A 19,191-nucleotide genomic window follows, 5' to 3' on the forward strand; every position below is an offset into this window, starting at 1 on the left:
TTAATTTTAAAAACTTAATGAAAATTAATTGAACAAATTATGTGAATTTTTTTTCCCCGGAATAAATATATAATATCTTTCTTCTTACAAAAAGCTTCAATATAAAAATTTTCTCGGTACTCATAAACTCACGTCAATCTACTGTAAGGACCAATGGTCGGTGTTGGGCGAATAACATCCAAAGTAGAGCGAGCATCTACAGCTACAAAATTCTAACACGCCTCTGCTATTTAATTCTGGTTCCCATTTATATCTCAGCAATTGTCCACATTTACTTTCTGCCATATATCTGTGTGGTAGTGGAGCATATATCTCAACAACGTACAGAAAGAAATGGATGAGCCAGCCCAGAATTTGCTGCTGCCCAAAGACGATTACGTCGAAGGCTGCCCGGGATGTGAGGTTGATCGCCTGAAGGAAACACAGCGTGGGTTGCCCGTTAGGCAAGTTCTAACCGTGTGGATTGTTGTGCTTGGCAGTGGTAAGTAAAGAAATCATGGTATTTTTTAAGGATGTAATGAATGACCTTCTCTGCATTACTTTGACACTACACAAAGATTCATATTTCTATCTACTCCAACGATCGAAAATATCGGTTTGACTAAATTATATAGACATGGATTCAAACAAACATGATATCTGATATCGTATCGAAAAAATGGTTGATATTAGTTTTTGTATTGCACAAAAACTAGCATGAACAGCATAACTTTGACTCTACATAAAGATTCACCTTTCTTTCTATTCCACCGACAGAGAAAAATCAATCTTCTAACTTGAACCCAAATCTTCCGTTTTTCATCATCTATCTCCTTAAACAGAGATGAGTACTAATCAGAAAAAAATTTTCAAACCATATTTCTAAANGTTAAGTAATTACATAATATATTGTTACTCGAAGTTAATTTGATAAATGCTTATAATTAATTGTTAATGTATTAAATAATAACATAATTTTTTCCAGTACTTTGTTCATTGTTTCTCTTTAGTATTTATTAGAAATAGTAAAATTACAATAAATTAATAGAAAAAAACAACACTTGATATATATTTAAAAAGAACAAAAAAATTAGCACTAAAATTAATCTACCAAAACATAAATAAAAAAATAAAAAGGACTATTTTGCGATTTTATCGGTTAGACTAGGTGGGTGGCAAGGTTCACTCGGAAAATCTTAAATTATGTGGCGAGACTTATATTTTGTCTTATACAAGGATCCACTTTTTTTTTCTTCTTCCGGAGAAGAATAAAATATAATTTATCCTATTTAGCCTAAAAATAAAATTATTTCTTAATTAGAGCTTCAGGCAAAAACTTGTGTGAGATGATCTCACGAGTCGTATTTTGTGAGAAAGATCTCTTATTTGGGTTATTCATGAAAAATTATTACTTTTTATGGTAAGAGTATTAATTTTTATTGTGAATATCGGTAGGGTTGACCCGTCTCACATATAAAGATTTGTGAGACTGTCTCACAAAAGACCTACTCCGAGTGAAAAGGTTGTAGAACATTGCCTGATTTTAAGATATAAAATAACCCATATTGATAAACACTAATCTAGAAAATAAATCACGAAGAGGGTGACAAACTTGTTATTATGGTACCTATATGTATCATTATTTTACTTTTGAATTTTCCAGAAATGGAAATTCAACTCATCTTTGTGTCGACTCAAAATTATTTACATTTTTTATTCGTTATTTTCTTTTCTTCTTGGTAACGTTATAATCCTTTTCATCATCTTTGATCTCAACGTCTATGTTTTGTTAGTCATCAAAATTTCCACCAATTTTCTTATTTTTTTTTATATGAATAAGTTAAATCTTCTATTTTAGTTTTTGGCCTCGAATAATTACGATATGTTTCATATAACTTATTCGTTCTATTCTCTATTTTGCATGCAATTAATTTCTTTGAAATAGTAATATGTTTTCTATACGTGTTCTAAAGTATGCCATGGATTTCTAATATTCATCTATATTACTAGAGTAGGTCTCTTGTGAGACGATCTTACGAAGCTTTATCTGTGAGACGGGTCAATCCTACCGATATTCACAATAAAAATTAATACTCTTAACATAAAAAATAATATTTTTCATGGATAACTCAAATAAGAGATCTGTCTCACAAAATACGACCCGTGAGACCGTCCCACACAAGTTTTTGCCATCTTTTTCAAATCATCAGATTCAATCATTAGAATTTAACCAGCCTATATTTGGATAGATCAAAATTAGTGTTTGTATTACTTTTAATGGTTCAAGTTTAAGTCAGCTGTAGAATATCATCTTTTTGTGAATTTTAGAGTTAAATGCATTTCTTTTTTTGGGTTTAGTTCAACATAACCTAAGGAAATTACCCTCGTGGTAAATACAATTACCATCATTGCGTTAAAAAATATTTTTATGTGAAGGCAATACCCACACTCTACGCCAAATTTCTTCGTAGATAAATTCGAATATTTTAACTATCAATATTTGAAGTCAATCTCAGATTGGCCCACTGAATCGTGAATAACACATAGTGATATCGCATTATGATAATGTCTGCAAGAACTTTTTATTAAAGTTAGAGTACAGAATGATCCCTTTAAATGATCTTGGGGCATAGGTTCATCAAAACCGCAGCGTGACTTCATAAGTGATGCTGATGTTCCAAACTAATAGCCCATCCTCACATGAACAGAGTTACTCCTTTATCTAAAGCATTGGTTTTCTTTCTTCTTTTTGGTTTTGCATTTTCCAACTGTATGCACTTAAACTAACATGAATATTTGGTATCACTAGATTTTATATCCAAAATGTCGTTTTCATCACTTTTCTTGTGTCTCTTATACATGCCTTGAATTTACAGCTCTGACAATATCTTCACTATTTCCATTCCTATATTTCATGGTGAGTATTTAAATCTCTTGGACTTGCTTTTTTATAAAGTATGGTACTACCTGTTTCCTGTAGTAGTGATTGAGCTGCTATCTTGATTGGTTTTCTATTGTTTCCTTTGTGTTGAATTAATCTCTCTTCTTTGCACCATAATTTGTTATTTATGTGGATTACCACCAATCTAACACATGTAAACAATCTCCAACAATAAAGTTTTGTGTGTTGTTTAAATTGAGTCTAATTCATAGTTATCCCCATGATTCATATAGAACCTTCGAATGCCGGCTTTGCTTGCCTCACACTTCATCCTAGAACTTCTAAACACATGGAACGATTTAGGAGAAATTCTATTATTTTTTTCGATTTCAAATTCACAATATACCTTTGCCGATCCAGCTCTGATGTCAAAACAAATATGCTAAATCTTAACTAATCTAACTAGTTGCATTTGGTTAACTCTTCAAGTCCCAAATACCAACTGGAAGGTAGCTAACCTTTTAAGATTTTACGATTTCCCTACATGGAATATTGTCAAAAGAAAGAAACTTTGTACATAATTCAGTTGCTTGACTTCTAAATTTATGGTTGGGATTGTTTAATGTATCAGGGATGGACAATCACCTATCCTTGGATAAATTTTTTACTCCATCTCTCGATTAGCCATTTTATCCATCAATGCTAAAAATTTATATACACCTACGCATTACATATTGCAATTTCTGAATCTAGTATCTGTCTCTGGCTCTATTCATTGCATTTGTAGTGTTTTAACCAAACGCTAAGACGGAATTTTGCTGGCATTCAGTTGACGCCAACTAGTTTCAGAAATATGATTTTATGTGGATGAAATTTTGGTCATGCGGTTCAGGAAAGACTTCTGATTTTTTTCTTTGTGAATTGCAAATTGGCTTTTTGTTGTTAGGTAAGAGATTTCCACATTGCAAAGAGAGAAGAAGATATTGGATTTTATGCTGGGTTTATAGGTTGGCTGATTTATGTTCTCTGTTCAATAAATGACAAGTTTTGACGAGCGATTGATTATTGTGCTCCAATATGAATATATTCTCATGTAGGGTGCTCATTTATGCTTGGAAGAGCTCTGACATCAGTCTTATGGGGAACCATTGCCGATAGATATGGTCGGAAGCCTGTATTAATCATAGGCTCTGCCATGGTGTGAGTGAACACATTTGTTTGTCTTTCCTGCTTCTGCATATTTTTCATGTTGGATGTCTAGAATTGATTGGTTACTCATTTACAGTGTAGTTTTCAACACTCTATTTGGACTCAGTGTAAACTTTTGGATGGCCCTCACGACGAGGTTTCTGCTCGGGAGTTTGAATGGTGTACTTGGACCGATAAAGGTATTCACTACCTAATAATACTTGATGGTCTAGATTCATCATTTTAGTGCCAAAAATTTTCCTTTTAGTTAGTTTTCTGTGAATTTTATGGTTTCGACTTTGACTTTACCCATGACCATGGCCATGATCAGGCTTATGCATGTGAAATTGTTCGTGAAGAACACCAATCTTTAGGACTATCAGCGGTAAGCAGCCATTAATCTTATTCTATTAACACTTATTTATTATATATTGTTTGATCACTGACAAAGTTGGTGTCTCTCTCTAAAAGACAGAAAACGGGGCGATGAAATATGTAAGAAATTTTATAACTGGATACACAATTGAGAAATGCATGTGAACTATAAGTTTGTTTTATAACTTCATGAATTCTCAATATTCATCCCTAAGGTTGAAATGGAAAAGGCAACAGTAATCCATGCTAACATATCCAACTAGTCTCTAGGAAAAACAATAATCTTTCTTTGACTATACTGGAAACAATGACTGAATGAGTCGATATACATGCATTATTGATGTGTTTATGTTGGAGCTGACCAAAATGGAAAGTATTTCACTATTTGACTACAGCATAGTAATGCAGGCACAATATAATTAGGGGGACTTAGACAATTTGTTTACTTTATTTTTTTAGGTTAGCACATCATGGGGCATTGGATTGATTATTGGACCTGCTTTGGGAGGCTTCTTCGCTCAGGTACTCAGATAAATATGTTCATTTTCACCCTGTTTTTCGATTTGAAATGATTGAAGGAAGAGATATGGATTGTCAATTCTTTTAACTCTGGGATCATCTGTCAAATGCTTTTTGTCTGCCTGTTATTCTTTGAACCTTTGTAGAAATTTAGTGTATTCCAAAATGAAGAGTTATAGATTTATCGAAGCAAAAAGTTCGCATTCATGTAGACTGCAATCTACGAACATCAAAGACTAGAAGAACTCCAATGAACCTTATTGCCACTACTTTTCATTTTGGTGAATGGTTGCAATCTTCTACCGACGGTTTCGGATTTTTTTTTTGTACATGGAAGAAAGTTTAAATTTATTCAAAGTACCCTGCACCTGTTGAAACTATGTGTTTAAGGTGAAAGGTACCTGTCAGATATATAATTTTCTATAACAGTTTTGGAATGGTTTTTTGACTTTGAGTACCTAAATTGTCATGATCAATTTCAATAATTTGTATTATTTTCTCATTCACAAATATCATTGTTTCATTTATTAGTTATTGCTTATCTGAATCATAATACTTGTGCTCAGCCGGCTGATAAATTTCCTGGAATATTTGCTACAGATTCTTTCTTTGGAAGGTACCCTTTTTCCTACCTTTTAGGAACAACTTATATATAAATTTTGGCGTTTTGATCTGTTGCAAATAACAATATTGTGCAGATTTCCATACTTCTTACCCTGTCTCATAATTTCAATCTTTGCATTTGTTGTGACCATCGGATGTTTCTGGCTCCCGGTTAGTTTTTTTAAACTTATTTTTTTTAAGATTTGCAAGCTCTCTGCTTCGTTTAACGTTTCCCGATTTTCTTTCATAAAATGTATATATTCATCACTTGTTAATATAAATATGACACCAAGGGTTGAAATTTTCAAGTGCTTTATAAACTAAAAGATATAAATGAGATACATACTAGTTTTCTTTAAATATGATACTGATTCAGTGATCTGGTTTTGTATATGATGGACTATTCCAGCCTAGAAAGATATCAAAAAACTGTTTAAATCATAGCAGTAATAGGCCAAAATTGACATAAAAAAGCAGTCCATTTGAATTACGTTTGAATCGTGAACACATATACTTTTAATTGCATTTGAATTGAGTTATCCCCTTCTCTACTATTTCGAGACATGCTAGGAAGTCAGTCGCCAAGATCCTTGAGCGAAACCCAAATATAGCTTTAAATTGATCTTGGGTATTTTTTGCTAGGCATTTGATGTCTAATGTTCGACTAACATGCATATTCAAGAATTATTTTTGGGTTTATATTCCTTAGTCTCCTGCTTCACTAATAATGAGGTTAGAGACTTTAAAAGGTGGAGAACATTGAAGTGAGGATTATTTAATTAAATTCATAAATTATAACACCAAAACTACCGGAATGAAAGCAAACAAAAGGCACAATGATATTGGAGTAGGTGGTTTTGTTAGTTTCCTTGTTATTTGATGCATATTTCTTATGATGTAATAAAGGAAAATAATAAGAAGGGACTTGATTATTTCATGAAACAAGTGAGAAACATTATGAAATTTTATCATAAACTATTTCAAGAAACAAATGAAAAGGCACTATAAAATTGAAGTTGGGGACTTGAAATACCTGAATGAGAACAGCCAAAAAGGTGCATTAATATTGAAAAGGAGGATTTTGTTACTTGCCATGATATTTATATGTGGTTATTTTATTCTTTCACAATCCAACAATAAGGTGAATTATCAGGTCTTTTATATGTTGTGTTTAGAATATAACCTGTGCAGGACTAAAAATTTTGTGTTTTCGGGTTCATAACAAAATGGTGATTTGGTGTGTCCAATGCATGTTCCGTCGTATCTGATCTAATTGTAAGAAATGCAGGAAACCTTGCACTCACACAAGTCCGAGCGGCTATCATCTCATGTTTCGTATGATTCTCTAGAGTCTGCATATAGAGGTTCTGATGAAAAATTGGACGTGCCAGATGGAAGAGAGACGACATCCAAAAAAAGCCTCGTTAAGAACTGGCCACTGATGTCATCAATCATTGTTTATTGTGTTTTTTCACTTCATGATATGGCTTACACAGAGGTACAAGTAATATCACAGCCAAGTATTCCCTGATCGATTGTATTACCATGCTACTTTTTTGTTTCAGGTGAAACCTGTTTTTGTTCATCTTGTCTGTATGGTATATGTGGAAAATATTCTCACTTACGTAGTTACCAAATATGAATTTAAGTCCAACTGATTGAATCTTTATCTATACTCAAAATTATTGCTTAATTGAGAGACACTAGGAAGAAATTTAGAAATATTTTCAAATACTTAGCAAAACGCTCTTATCACCTTTTAGATTGACCATGTTCACATAATGCTCATCTTAAACAGATATTCTCATTGTGGGCAGAGAGCTCCAGAAGACTTGGAGGCTTAGGTTATTCAACAGAGGATGTAGGAACAGTTCTTGCCATCTCAGGTTATGTTTCTATCGATGTTTTCTCTCTTCTCTGTTTCCTTTTCTTTCATATTTAGTAATAAAGATTATCAAAAATTTGATAAAAGACATATCAGAAAATAAAACAGATTGGAATAAATTTAGGAATGATGTTCTTTTGATGATACAAACCCTTTTGATGATAGAAACCTGTGATGCAAGTCTGCAACATTTTATTGAAAATAAAGACTATATAGATACTTTAGCGATTTGATGTGTTGAACTATGTCTGAACGTGCTAACCCTATGTCCTGTAACGGATTGATCAAGTAGATCACTTATATTCACTAGTTAGGTGAAGTTAGAATTTACCACTCGAGAAATTTTTAACATTAAAGTTCTTTAGCCTCTCAAATTACTTCACAAAAAGTTCATCACCTTCACTAGGTTCCATACATCGAACATGAAATCTAGGAAACAACAAAAGTTTAGGTGTTGCAAGAACATTACAATAAGCTGGTTTCGTACATTACTACATCGAAATACATATGTTGCTAGCTAATGGCTTGCTCAAATTTCAGGTTTTGGCCTTTTAGTCTTTCAATCTTCTTTATATCCAATTGCGGAGAAATTTATAGGTACTATCATGATTTGTCGAGTTGCAGGGGTAAGCATATGGGACTTTTTTACGATATTATTCCCATATTGTTTGGAAAATCAAAATTTTCATTGGTTCTCTACTAAACACAGGTTATTTCAATACCTCTATTGACAAGTTATCACTATATAGCCATGCTTTCTGGGATCACACAGTCAATTCTGTTAAATTGCGCATCTCTGTTGAAGAATGTTCTATCAGTAAGTGGGTTTTATAATGTTCGATTAATTTAGTTGCCGTCGTTTAAAAAATAGTGTCACACTACTGCTATTTTATGAGTATGATTTTCATGAAATGAGCTTGAACGGAAGAGTTATACTTGTCTCTCTTCGTGTTTACTGTAGCTGTAATCGAGCCTTCTTGCAAATATAGTTGCTGTTCATATCCTATGTGTTCTTCATTTTTTTTTTCAAAATGTATATTTAACAATCAATTTTCATTTCTATCAGATATCCATCGTTACGGGGTTGTTTGTGTTGCAGAACAGAGCCGTGGTATTCATTCGACCTTTGATCTCTTCAATGTCCTCTGTTTCATGTTTACTTAGTCTTACACATGATTGAGCATTCGTTTAACCTTCTTCTATTTCTTTAACAAAATGACTAAAGGTCCAGGACCAAAGAGGAGCAGCAAATGGAATTGCCATGACCTTAATGTCACTTTTTAAAGCAATGGGTCCAGCAGGAGGAGGAATGATGTGAGTTTCTTTAATCGTCACGTTTTAATCTTTGCAGTTGAAACACATGTTGAATTATGCCAAATTAGAGATCGGACGCGCCAATATTTTAAGCTTGAATCTGTTATTAATACTTGTGACTTTAGGATTAGATATTTGTTTGTTGATTTACAAAGATTTCTCTAGTTTCAACTTGAATTTAAGTGGAATATGCTTTCGAGAGCTTGTTGATTGCATTTTGACTTTGGCAATCAGCTTTCAACTTCTTGACATTCCAATCAAGTCGAGTACAGAATGATATTAAACTTAAGAACCATAGAATCTGGGAAAATTTCTTGCTTTGCGGTGTGTATCTGATCACCAACAATATGTAACATTCAGATAAGGATGGGGTGATTCGTTTTATTTTGTGTCAAAACTATAAAATTGATGATCCTACACGTGAATAGACAAACATCTCAAACTGATAGAAAGAGTGAACTCATGAGGGATTCAACCTTCTTCCATAGTGACCAAGTAGCCAAAAACAAATTGCCAGATTGTGCCATTATGTAAGAACATCTCTTATAGTTATTGGTTACGTGAATAGACAAGCGAACTTTCTTCTTTTTATTGGGTAGAGACTGCATCGAAGCCGTAAAAACAATATTAGAATTTTATGTTGTGACAAGAAAATTATATCCAACCATCGAATTAGTAGAAGATTGTGAAGAGAGTACATGACATAACTAAGGATTTATATGGTCAGTTAGCATCCTTGGATAAATGGCCGAAGGGTTGTTTCTTTTAGGAACTAAACTCTATTATTGCATGTTGAACGGATGTGTTATTTGGGTGCTATACGATTACACCAATGTTTGGCATTTACTTTTTCCTCTCAATAGTGCTTTTTTGTATGAATTTCTGCAGATTCTCTTGGGCACAAAAGCGCCTTCATGCTGACTTTCTTCCAGGTATGCAGATAATGTCAACTCTGGGTGGTTTCTTTTGATTCTTTCCTTCTTGTTTCTTATAACCACAAGTTATTATTTGTCTTGGTGTACTTTTAGATCAATATGTGTACTTGGCTCAGCATTATCTTATGCATGCTCATCATGGATCTGTTGTAATCTATTTAACGCGAACGTTATCAAATGCAGGTGACCTTATGGTATTCTTCATCCTTAACATAATCGAGGCGATTGGAGTTTTGATGACATGCAAGACATTTTTAGCAACGAAATGAATGATTCACTGAATAAAACTTGGATATACTTCAATTGAGTTTCAACCGTCACGAAAATGCTTAGATTTTGAGATTAGTGGTGCATTTATACAAATGAGTAAGAAATATGTGCTTCGCATATTGGAACAATTTATTTGTAATCTATTATGAAACGTCTATCATTCGTTTTTCTTTAAAATATACTAGAAATTTTTATTTTTTTTCCACCTAAGCATTCGGCCGAAAGTATACATAAATATATTTTAAAATACTTTTGAGTCATTTAAAATAAACCAACCAATTATTATTTGAAAATACAAAAGAACGCATTTAAATCATAAAATCGTAAACGTCAACCAACCATAAGTTAACATTATTTCAAAAATAAACTCAACTATAACATCATCTCAAAAACTTCTCAAAAGTATCATAAGTCATAAAATATTTAAATTAGCTTAAATCTTAAATATAATTTTGCGAAAAACTAGCGACAGTCTTCGGATTGCGTGCATTTTCAGTCCAGCTAATTCAACCATCAAGTCCTCCATCAATATCATGTTCACTTACATCGATCACACCTAGTGAATTTATTGACTCAGTAAACCTTAACCATGATAGCAAGTAATACATATATATTTACAAGCAACAGTGAAAAATACTTTTGGAAAATAACTTTTCATGAACATAAACTTTAAACATTTTCCTTTTCATCATATACTTTTTACTTTTCATCATATATATATATGTTTCCCTTGTTATTGAATTCAAATCCTCAATTGTGACTTTCGTATTAGCTGTAGGTCGATGGATCCATCTACGTATTATCACGGTACCGGGCGGCGGGGACATCAGCGACACTCTCACCCGTCAACTGAGCCTTGGCCTTACATATCATAATATCATTTCGATATAAATACGATCTTCGGGCTCCCCATAGGGCTTTCTCCCATAAACGGGCTCCCTCTAGGGCCTTTTCCCTCACGATATTCCCAATCATATCACCGTATCATCGTATTAGTTACAAATAATTCACCTCCTTCAAATTTTCATATTTCCATCACTTTTAAAAATTCATGCGTATATAAATCATTTTTTTTAAACCAAGCATGCAATATGTCTTTTAACATTAACGTTTCATCATAAAATTCCATAAACATTTGAAATAAATATTTTAACATTTATTACAGCATTCAGGGCATTGCCAGGATGTCTAACATTTTTCAGGTGTAAAATGATTGTTTTACCCCTGAAACCCTAGCTTTCCCAATTTATCCTTAGACATTAAAACGACGACCCAAATCATTCCAAACTTAACATAACACCTTAAAATACACCGATAAATATTTCTTAGACGTAAACTTAAGCTTCTTGATTAATTTCCCAATTCGTATTAAAAAAATTAAACGTATCTCCCGATTTTAAACCGAATTAACTCGAACCTTAACCAAACTTGAATCATAGCTTAATAACACCTAACTAACCATGTACAACCCAAAACAAGCCAATTGTAACCCTTGAACAAGCCTAAAACCTTGCTGGAATTTTTTGCACTTAATATCTTTACCCTAGCTTGCTCGACCCTTAAGCCCTTTCGTTCCTAGCCCTTGGCCGACCCAACCAGCCCCTATGTCACCTTCCTAAGACCATGACCGAGCCCCTTAGACTTACCTAGACCAGCCCTAGAGAGCCATGCACAAGGACGTGCATGGTTCTCCCTACAACCCGTAGCCACTGCTAGGTTCTAGGTTGTGTCCTAGTCGTGCGCCTTCCTTAACCAGCCATCCCCTAGCCCATCTAAGACCATGATAGGCCCTATTAGGCACCTTAAACATGTCCCTACAACATCTGATTGCCGCGCCCTCCTGGGAAGCAAAATCGAAACCCTAGGACTCTAGAATCCCGTATTTTTTTTCTTCCTCTTGCTCTCTCCTTTCCAGCCTTTAAACATGCACCTAAGGACCCTTAAACACGTGGAAAAACATCCCTTCTAGTAACCCTACCATGGCAGCCCCTTTGTGCATCATAAGCAAGAGTTTTGAAAGATGAAAACTCTAGTTTTATCATGTTTATGCTATAAAAACGAAATTATATGAAGTGTATCATGTTTTTCATGCAATCATGTATCAAACACATAATATGGTGTGAAAGATGAGTGAAGGAATATTAAAGAGTGTCTTTGTGTTTATTACGCTCGAAAATCAACTTGCGATGCGAAGAACGTCGGCGGCGAGGAACGTTGCTGAATTTTCTTCAAGTTTCATGGAGAAAGAATCCTAGGGCTTTTAGAAGAGTGGGCGTGAGTTTTGTGTAGTGGAATTAGGTTTTGTTGGCTTTATTTTTGATATATAACCCATGGTGCAAGCTTAGACCTATTAACCCAATATAATAGGCCCATTAGTTATTATTTAAAATATTTTTTTTAGAAAGGTTTATGAAAATATTAACCGAGTTCTCCAAAAGTCCCTATTTTTATCGAAAATCGATAACCTATTTAAAATACGACTCGGCGTATAAAAACACCTCAAAACACCTCATTTTCGAAAATTCCTATTTAAAATACACCACACATTAAACAATTAAAAATAACTATTTAATAAAATATTTTCCCTCGTATGGTCCACGGTCTCCGTTCCTCGATCGCGTCTCGAATAACCTTAAAAAACACAGTTTTATGCGTTCTAATATAAAACTACATTTTAAAATTGTAAACATGCCTACCATAATCAATTTATGCAATTAAAACAATTTAATTAAAACACATAAGAAATTTAATAACTTACATGCATGTGATTCACGTGGACTTTCAAATTTTCGGGACGTTACAATCTACCCCCCTTAAATTGAATTTCGTCCCCGAAATTCGCTTATCCTCGATAATCAAAAAGTTTAAACTCTAAATTCACGTATCCCAATAATCCACGCTTCCGCTGCGCTGTTCTGAACCACATAATAGTATTAGTCTAAGATTCTTGAATCCTAATTAAATTTGCCTTCTAAATCCTCGTTTGCGAATCCCGACTTAAAACGACCTATGATGACTTAGTTCTATTTTACTATAACCCTGAATTTTGATTTTCTCACAATTATCAGTATTAGAAATGGAGGTCCAAACTTATCGTATCTTACTTTTCTTATACTATAGCCAAGATGTTCATTGCTTATTTTTCAACATTAAAATCCCAAAGGCATCCTTTCTTAAATTTATGGAACACAAGGTATGCTAAGGCTTTAAATCAAAATATTAGCATTTTTGCAATTCAACTTAAGAGATCTTAGCACCAAAATTTGCTAATCGACTTCTATCTTGGGTAATACACTTAATAATTAAACATTATCTCAACCACATAATAGTATTAGTCTAAGATTCTTGAATCGAATCTTTATCTTTCGGCATCAATCTAACATAACTTAACTATTTACAAGTACATCTCAAATGCAAAATTGCTGCAAATCTTAAATTTCACCCCTAATTTCATATAAACACCTATCTCATAACCTTGTAATTCAAACTTACACAACCCAAATAGTTTTAGATAACACAATTCCAACACACATATCCACTTAATCTCAAGTTTCTTAATGACTTTCAAAAATTCCTCAAGACATGGTATCTATCCCACTTCTTACATATGTCTTTCAAGTAAACTAACCATCAACCATACTCAACTTTCTAAAAAAATTTAACTCTAACAATGGTATAATTTTAACTTTTGAGATAATGACTAAAATTTATGATACATCAAACCTTAAGTTCCCCAAAAATATGTTAACTTAATGTCTGATCTTATAACTTAATTAATTGATCAACTTTACCTTAAATTTTCATCACTCTAAATTCTTAATTCGCCACAACATTATTCTTCTAACGCTTAGATTTTCAAGCCCAATATTGATTCATCCTACAATGCCCTTGATTACCATTCCTTATAACATTATAACCAAGATATTTCAAGGTTCTAAATATACCTGCAAGCCTAAATCATTGAAATTTCCTATCATTTAAATCATTCAATTTTTACTTATTGCTAGTGCAGCTAGGGCTCGTGATGGCTCGAATAAAAGAAGAGATGGAGTGCCGCGACTTGTAGGAGTCATACTTGGCTGCGCGTGGCTTGACAGGGGCTTGGGCTGGTTCAGGCTGGCCTAGGCTGGGTTGGAGAATGGTCCAGGGATGGCTAGGGTGCGGTGGAGTCGGTGGTTAAGTAAGTGCAAGAGTCCTAGTTCGAGTAGAGTCCTAGGGAAGCAAGGAAATAAAGAGGGAACTCGCGCGGCTGGTTCCTCGATCAAGGGGCTAGGTGCATGGGTCAGGGCGAGTCCAGGGTGTTCAGTGAGGGTCCAGGAAGGTCAAGGCCTAGTCTGGGCCAAGATGGCTCGGCCATGGCTAGAGGAAATTGGGTCTTCTACGAACTTGGTTTCTTCAGCAGTACAGGAGAAGGGGTCTTCTCCGAATCACTGGTTGACAGGACCAGTTTTCTCTTGGACTTGGGGCAGCAGCTGGTTTGATATTTTTAGTTTTCTTTACCTTAGCTGCTGACTTGTCAACCCATGTTTTCTCCGGCTGAACTTTGGCGGCTGTGAAAATCTTGTACTTGATAACTGAGAAGGAGGGTACTGGAAGTATCCCTGAGTCCTCAACAAGTCTGCTCAACTGAAGTGCAAAGCCTTTGGACTGCTTTGAATTTTGCACCATGTTCTTCAGGATTGTGAAGAGGATGGATGACCAGTACATCTTTATCCCCTTGACAATGGCAGTCATCACTTGAAATTTCTCGAGAGTGAGGGTAGCAAAAGAACCTGCCTTTGCTAGAAGGCCCTTAGCAATGATGTCAGCCAGTTGCTGGTATTATGACTTCAGTTCTTTATTTGGGTCAGACACTTTGATCTTTTCCACAGTTGCAGATAGAGTGGTCTACATTTCTTCAATAGCAGCAATAGAAAGCTCTGAGAAACTCGAGAGGCCTTCAGTTGGGAGCTAAAACAAGCTCCTGAAAAATTCTTCATCCACAATCAGAACTTGGACATTCACCATCTGAATTTTCCTGTAATCAATGACTGAGCTAGATTCATAGATAGAGAGAATTTTGGCAGAGTAGATTTTCTGGGTTGCCAACCTTGGGAAGGTACGAAGCCCAGATGCTTCGATCTTTTCGAAAAGGCTGCGAACTTATTCTTCAGAATGTGCGAAAATCAATTCGGAATCGATTTGCAACAGCATTCGAGAGATAAGCAGGTGTCTAAGATGTCATTTGATTAAGTTTAGCTGCAAAGAAAGAAGAGTACAAGTGATTTGCTCTGAAAATCCAAGACTTGGAAACTTTGGAAATGGTGAGACATTTCTGAGAGGCGGTTTCTAGTTATATCTCGTGACCGATCAAATTTTAGAACATGGCAGTTTGTAAAAGGTTTTGACCAAATAAGTAAGTTATTTAACCGTTGGTCATTTAAATTTAGTAATTGGTTTGACCAGTTAGATAAAAATGGAAAGACGTATTGAAATTCAAAATTCCCCCTAAATTATGCATTTATGATAAATCAATAAGCCCTAAGATATTTCTAAAGTAATAAAACTTAGTCTCTCGTAATGGCTTGGTGAAAATATCAGCTGCTTGTTGTGCAATTGAGATATTGAAACGTCCACTACTTTTAACTTTAAAATCCTACTTTTTTTTTGTAAAATTCGAAACTTGCAATTTAAAGTACTCACAATTTCCAAAATCTAAAAATTAATTTAATATTTAAAATCTCAAGTGCATCAAATCCCTAAATTGTCAATTAACAAAAATCATACGTCAACCATTAACATGATCAAAACTAACTTCAAAATAAAGCATAAAAATCTCTAAAAAAATCATTAACAAAATCTTTAAAACTTTGACTATCAAGCTAATGCGGAGAATAATGTCCCTCGGGAGTGTACTGTCGGTCTCGATCAACTCAACGTCCGCACCTCCCTCAATCTCATCTTCACTTGCAACATTCAAATCTAGTGAGTCTAACGACTCAGCACGTTCTAAACATGAGTGAAATATAATACATATACAAACACATACATTAAAAATTTTACTTTTATTCAAAATAAGCTAGCATAAATTTGTAGGCATCATAAATCGTCAAATCATAAAGCTTTCTATCATTTATCGTTTTTGGTGAAATTTGATCCTTGAAAGTGACTAGCTGTGTCCTTTGATCAACTGATCAGTCTTAGCTCATCATTGCGCATGGGGACGGGCACAAGGCATCGACGTAAAATGAAAATACGATCGTTGGGCTCCCTCTGGGGCCTTGTCCCGTAAACGAGCTCTCTTTGGGGCCTTCTCCCTCACGATATTCCCAATAATCATATACCATATCCTTTTTATCACAGTCAATTCACATCCTTCAAAATATTTTTCCTTTTCTTTTTAATCATAAAATATCGTGTCCTTTCCACATTCGAAAAATAACATTTTAACAGTAAAAATTGAACAGCTTTATCATAAATCATAAAATTCCATATTTTCATCATAAACGTTTTAAAATATCATTTAGCATGCATTATGATTCTTCGGGACACTGCCAAACCTTTTTGTACTACCCGTGACTTAAAATGACCATTTTACCCCTCGACTCAAAAATTCCCGATTTTGACTTTTTCTCACTTTTGTTGACTCGAGACTATCCCAAATAATTATTTAAGCTTACATATGACTTCTAATATTTTTATTTAGCTTAACCTCGGGCTTTTTGATTTAATTCCTAAATTAATAAACCGTGAAGCATTTAAATCTCGAATTAGTTCAAAACTTAATATTTTCTTCCCAAACTTTAAGCATATACTTTTCATACCTAAACTACCCTTGTGAAACATGAATCGACCCTCTGTGAACCATGGTTCGAGTCATTTTCCTTCCTAGCCCCAAAAACCGAGCCCTAACTTTTCTAGAACCCCTTGGCCTAACCCAAATCACGAGCCACCACCGAGCCACCCTTGACCTGACTTGACCCTGACCCTTCTAGACATTCCTGAACTCGCTCTGACCCACGCACCTAGCCCCTAGTTCCAGCAGCCAGCCGGGCGAGTTCCCTCCTATCATCAAGGTCGCGACCCATGTTACCCAAGCCGCCTGGGACCGTTGCTGCATCGGACCCTTCCCTGACACCGAGCCCTCTTCCCTAGACCTTACTGGACCAGCTTAGACCCCTAGACCAGCCGCGAGCATGGTTCGCTGTCGCGGTCGCGGAGATCGGAACGGATGCTACCGTTCCAGTTATAATGAAATTTCGCGGAACGGGTATTTAAAAAAAATATTATAAATATATAAAAAATAAAAATTTTGGAAAATATTTAGAACTATAAAAATTAAAATAAATATCATTTAAATAGATTATTTGATGTAAATAAGAGGGGGAGGAGGAGTCACGGAACTCAAAATTGCATTATTTGTATACGACGAATATATTTAGCGACGGTTTTTATTCAACCGTCGCCACTTTTAATTTGGCGACGGTTTTATTCAAACCGTCGCTAACGTCGCCGATGTTAAATCGGCGACGGTGGAATAAAAACCGTCGCTAATAGCGACGGTTTGAATAAAACCGTTCTGTTCCGAGCGTGGCCCGTTCCGTTTTCCAGTTAAATCGCCGTTCTTCATGCATGGAACGCCGACCCACATCATATACCTCCAAACACCGGAACTCCGTCAAGGTAGGTAGCGTTCCGGTTCCGGAACGGCCATTCCTGCCGTTCCGATCCCGTTTTGGCAAACCATGGCCGCGAGCCTCCGTTCTCCAGGACCTATCCACGCGGTTAGACCTATAATCATATAATATAGATCAAGTAAGCATTTAAAATCAATTAAATAAAAGAATTAAGCAATTTAACATATTTGCATGCATGTGGTTTACGTGGGTTGACTTTTGGACGTTACAAATCCCCCCCCCCTTAAATAAAATTCCGTCCTCAAAATTAAGACTTACCGAATTATTCGGGGTAATGACTTCTCATCTCCGACTCGGTCTCCCAAGTGGTTTCTTCCTCCGAGTGATTCATCCACTTGACTTTGACCATTTTTATCACCTTGTTCTGCAACTTTCTCTCTTGTCTACCCAAGATTTTAGTAGGTTTCTCCTCGTAGGACAGGTTTGGTGTAAGTTGCATTGGCTCAAAGTTCAGTACGTGTGAAGGGTTTGACATGTACTTGCGGAGCATCGATATGTGGAAGACATTGTGGACTCCTGCGAGATTAGGTGACAACGCCACTCGATATGCTAATGCTCCCACTCTTTCGAGTATCTCAAATGGTCCAATGAATCTTGGACTAGGTTTGCATTTCTTGCCAAATCTCATAACACCCTTCATAGGTGCTATGTTTATAAACACGTGATCACCTATTGCAAACTCGAGATCTCGTCTTCTTTTGTCCACGTAGCTCTTCTATCGACTTTGAGCAGTTTTCATTCTGTCTCGGATCTTGGCGACCATTTCAGCGGTGTGTTGAACTATCTCGGGTCCCATCGTAGCCCTCTCTCCTACCTCGTCCCAATGGATAGGCGATCTACATTTCCTTCCGTAGAGTGCCTCGTATGGATCCATTCCAATAGTTGACTGATAGTTGTTGTTGTAAGTGAACTCCAATAGAGGTAGTTTCGGTTCTCAACTCCCTTGGAAATCGATCACGCAAGCTCGAAGTAGATCCTCTAAAATTTGTATAACTCTCTCAGACTGACCGTTTGTCTGAGGATGAAATGTGGTATTGAATAGTAGTTTGGTTCCCAAGGCCACATGTAAACTCTTCCAGAATGATGAAGTGAATCGTGTGTCTCTGTCCGACACTATAGAGATAGGAATTCCATGCAGTCTAACTATCTCTCGAATATATAGCTCCGCATACTGTGTCATGGAAAAAGTCGTCTTCACTGGTAGGAAATGTGCTAACTTAGTAAGGCGGTCCACTGTTACCCAAATGGCATTGAGTCCTTTCACCGTCTTTGGTAATCCTACCACGAAATCCATAGTAATATTCTCCCACTTCCACTTGGGAATGGGAAGGGGTCGAAGCATTCTCGCTGATCTTTGATGCTCTGCCTTCACTTGTTGACAGGTTAAGCATTCGGATACAAAGCTCATAATATTTCGTTTCATTCCCGGCCACCAATATAAAAGTTGCAAGTCTTTTTACATCTTTGTACTTTCGGGACGAACATAATAAGGGGTACTGTGAGCTTCAGTCATAATGTCGATTATAAGTGAATCACCACTAAGAACCCATAGTTGACTTGACCTCA

The 19,191-nt window shown here is 35.5% G+C and overlaps 1 protein-coding gene across 1 annotated transcript; it reads left to right on the forward strand.

Annotated features, from left to right (window-relative positions):
* The first annotated feature begins 265 nt into the window (after nt 1–265).
* LOC140957060 (protein ZINC INDUCED FACILITATOR-LIKE 1-like) lies at nt 266–10,152 on the forward strand. The gene is made up of 17 exons (XM_073414133.1): nt 266–481; nt 2,856–2,896; nt 3,807–3,867; nt 3,958–4,060; nt 4,146–4,248; nt 4,380–4,433; nt 4,883–4,945; nt 5,509–5,558; nt 5,641–5,716; nt 6,834–7,043; nt 7,344–7,431; nt 7,971–8,056; nt 8,140–8,247; nt 8,497–8,541; nt 8,656–8,744; nt 9,633–9,676; nt 9,863–10,152. Exons 1-17 carry the CDS (start codon nt 334–336, stop codon nt 9,946–9,948), a joined length of 1,455 nt encoding a protein of 484 aa, XP_073270234.1. The 5' UTR covers nt 266–333; the 3' UTR covers nt 9,949–10,152.
* Nucleotides 10,153–19,191: the final 9,039 nt, after the last annotated feature.

The sequence above is a fragment of the Primulina huaijiensis genome, chromosome 14, assembly GCF_012295235.1.
Source record: "Primulina huaijiensis isolate GDHJ02 chromosome 14, ASM1229523v2, whole genome shotgun sequence".
NCBI lineage: Eukaryota > Viridiplantae > Streptophyta > Magnoliopsida > Lamiales > Gesneriaceae > Primulina > Primulina huaijiensis.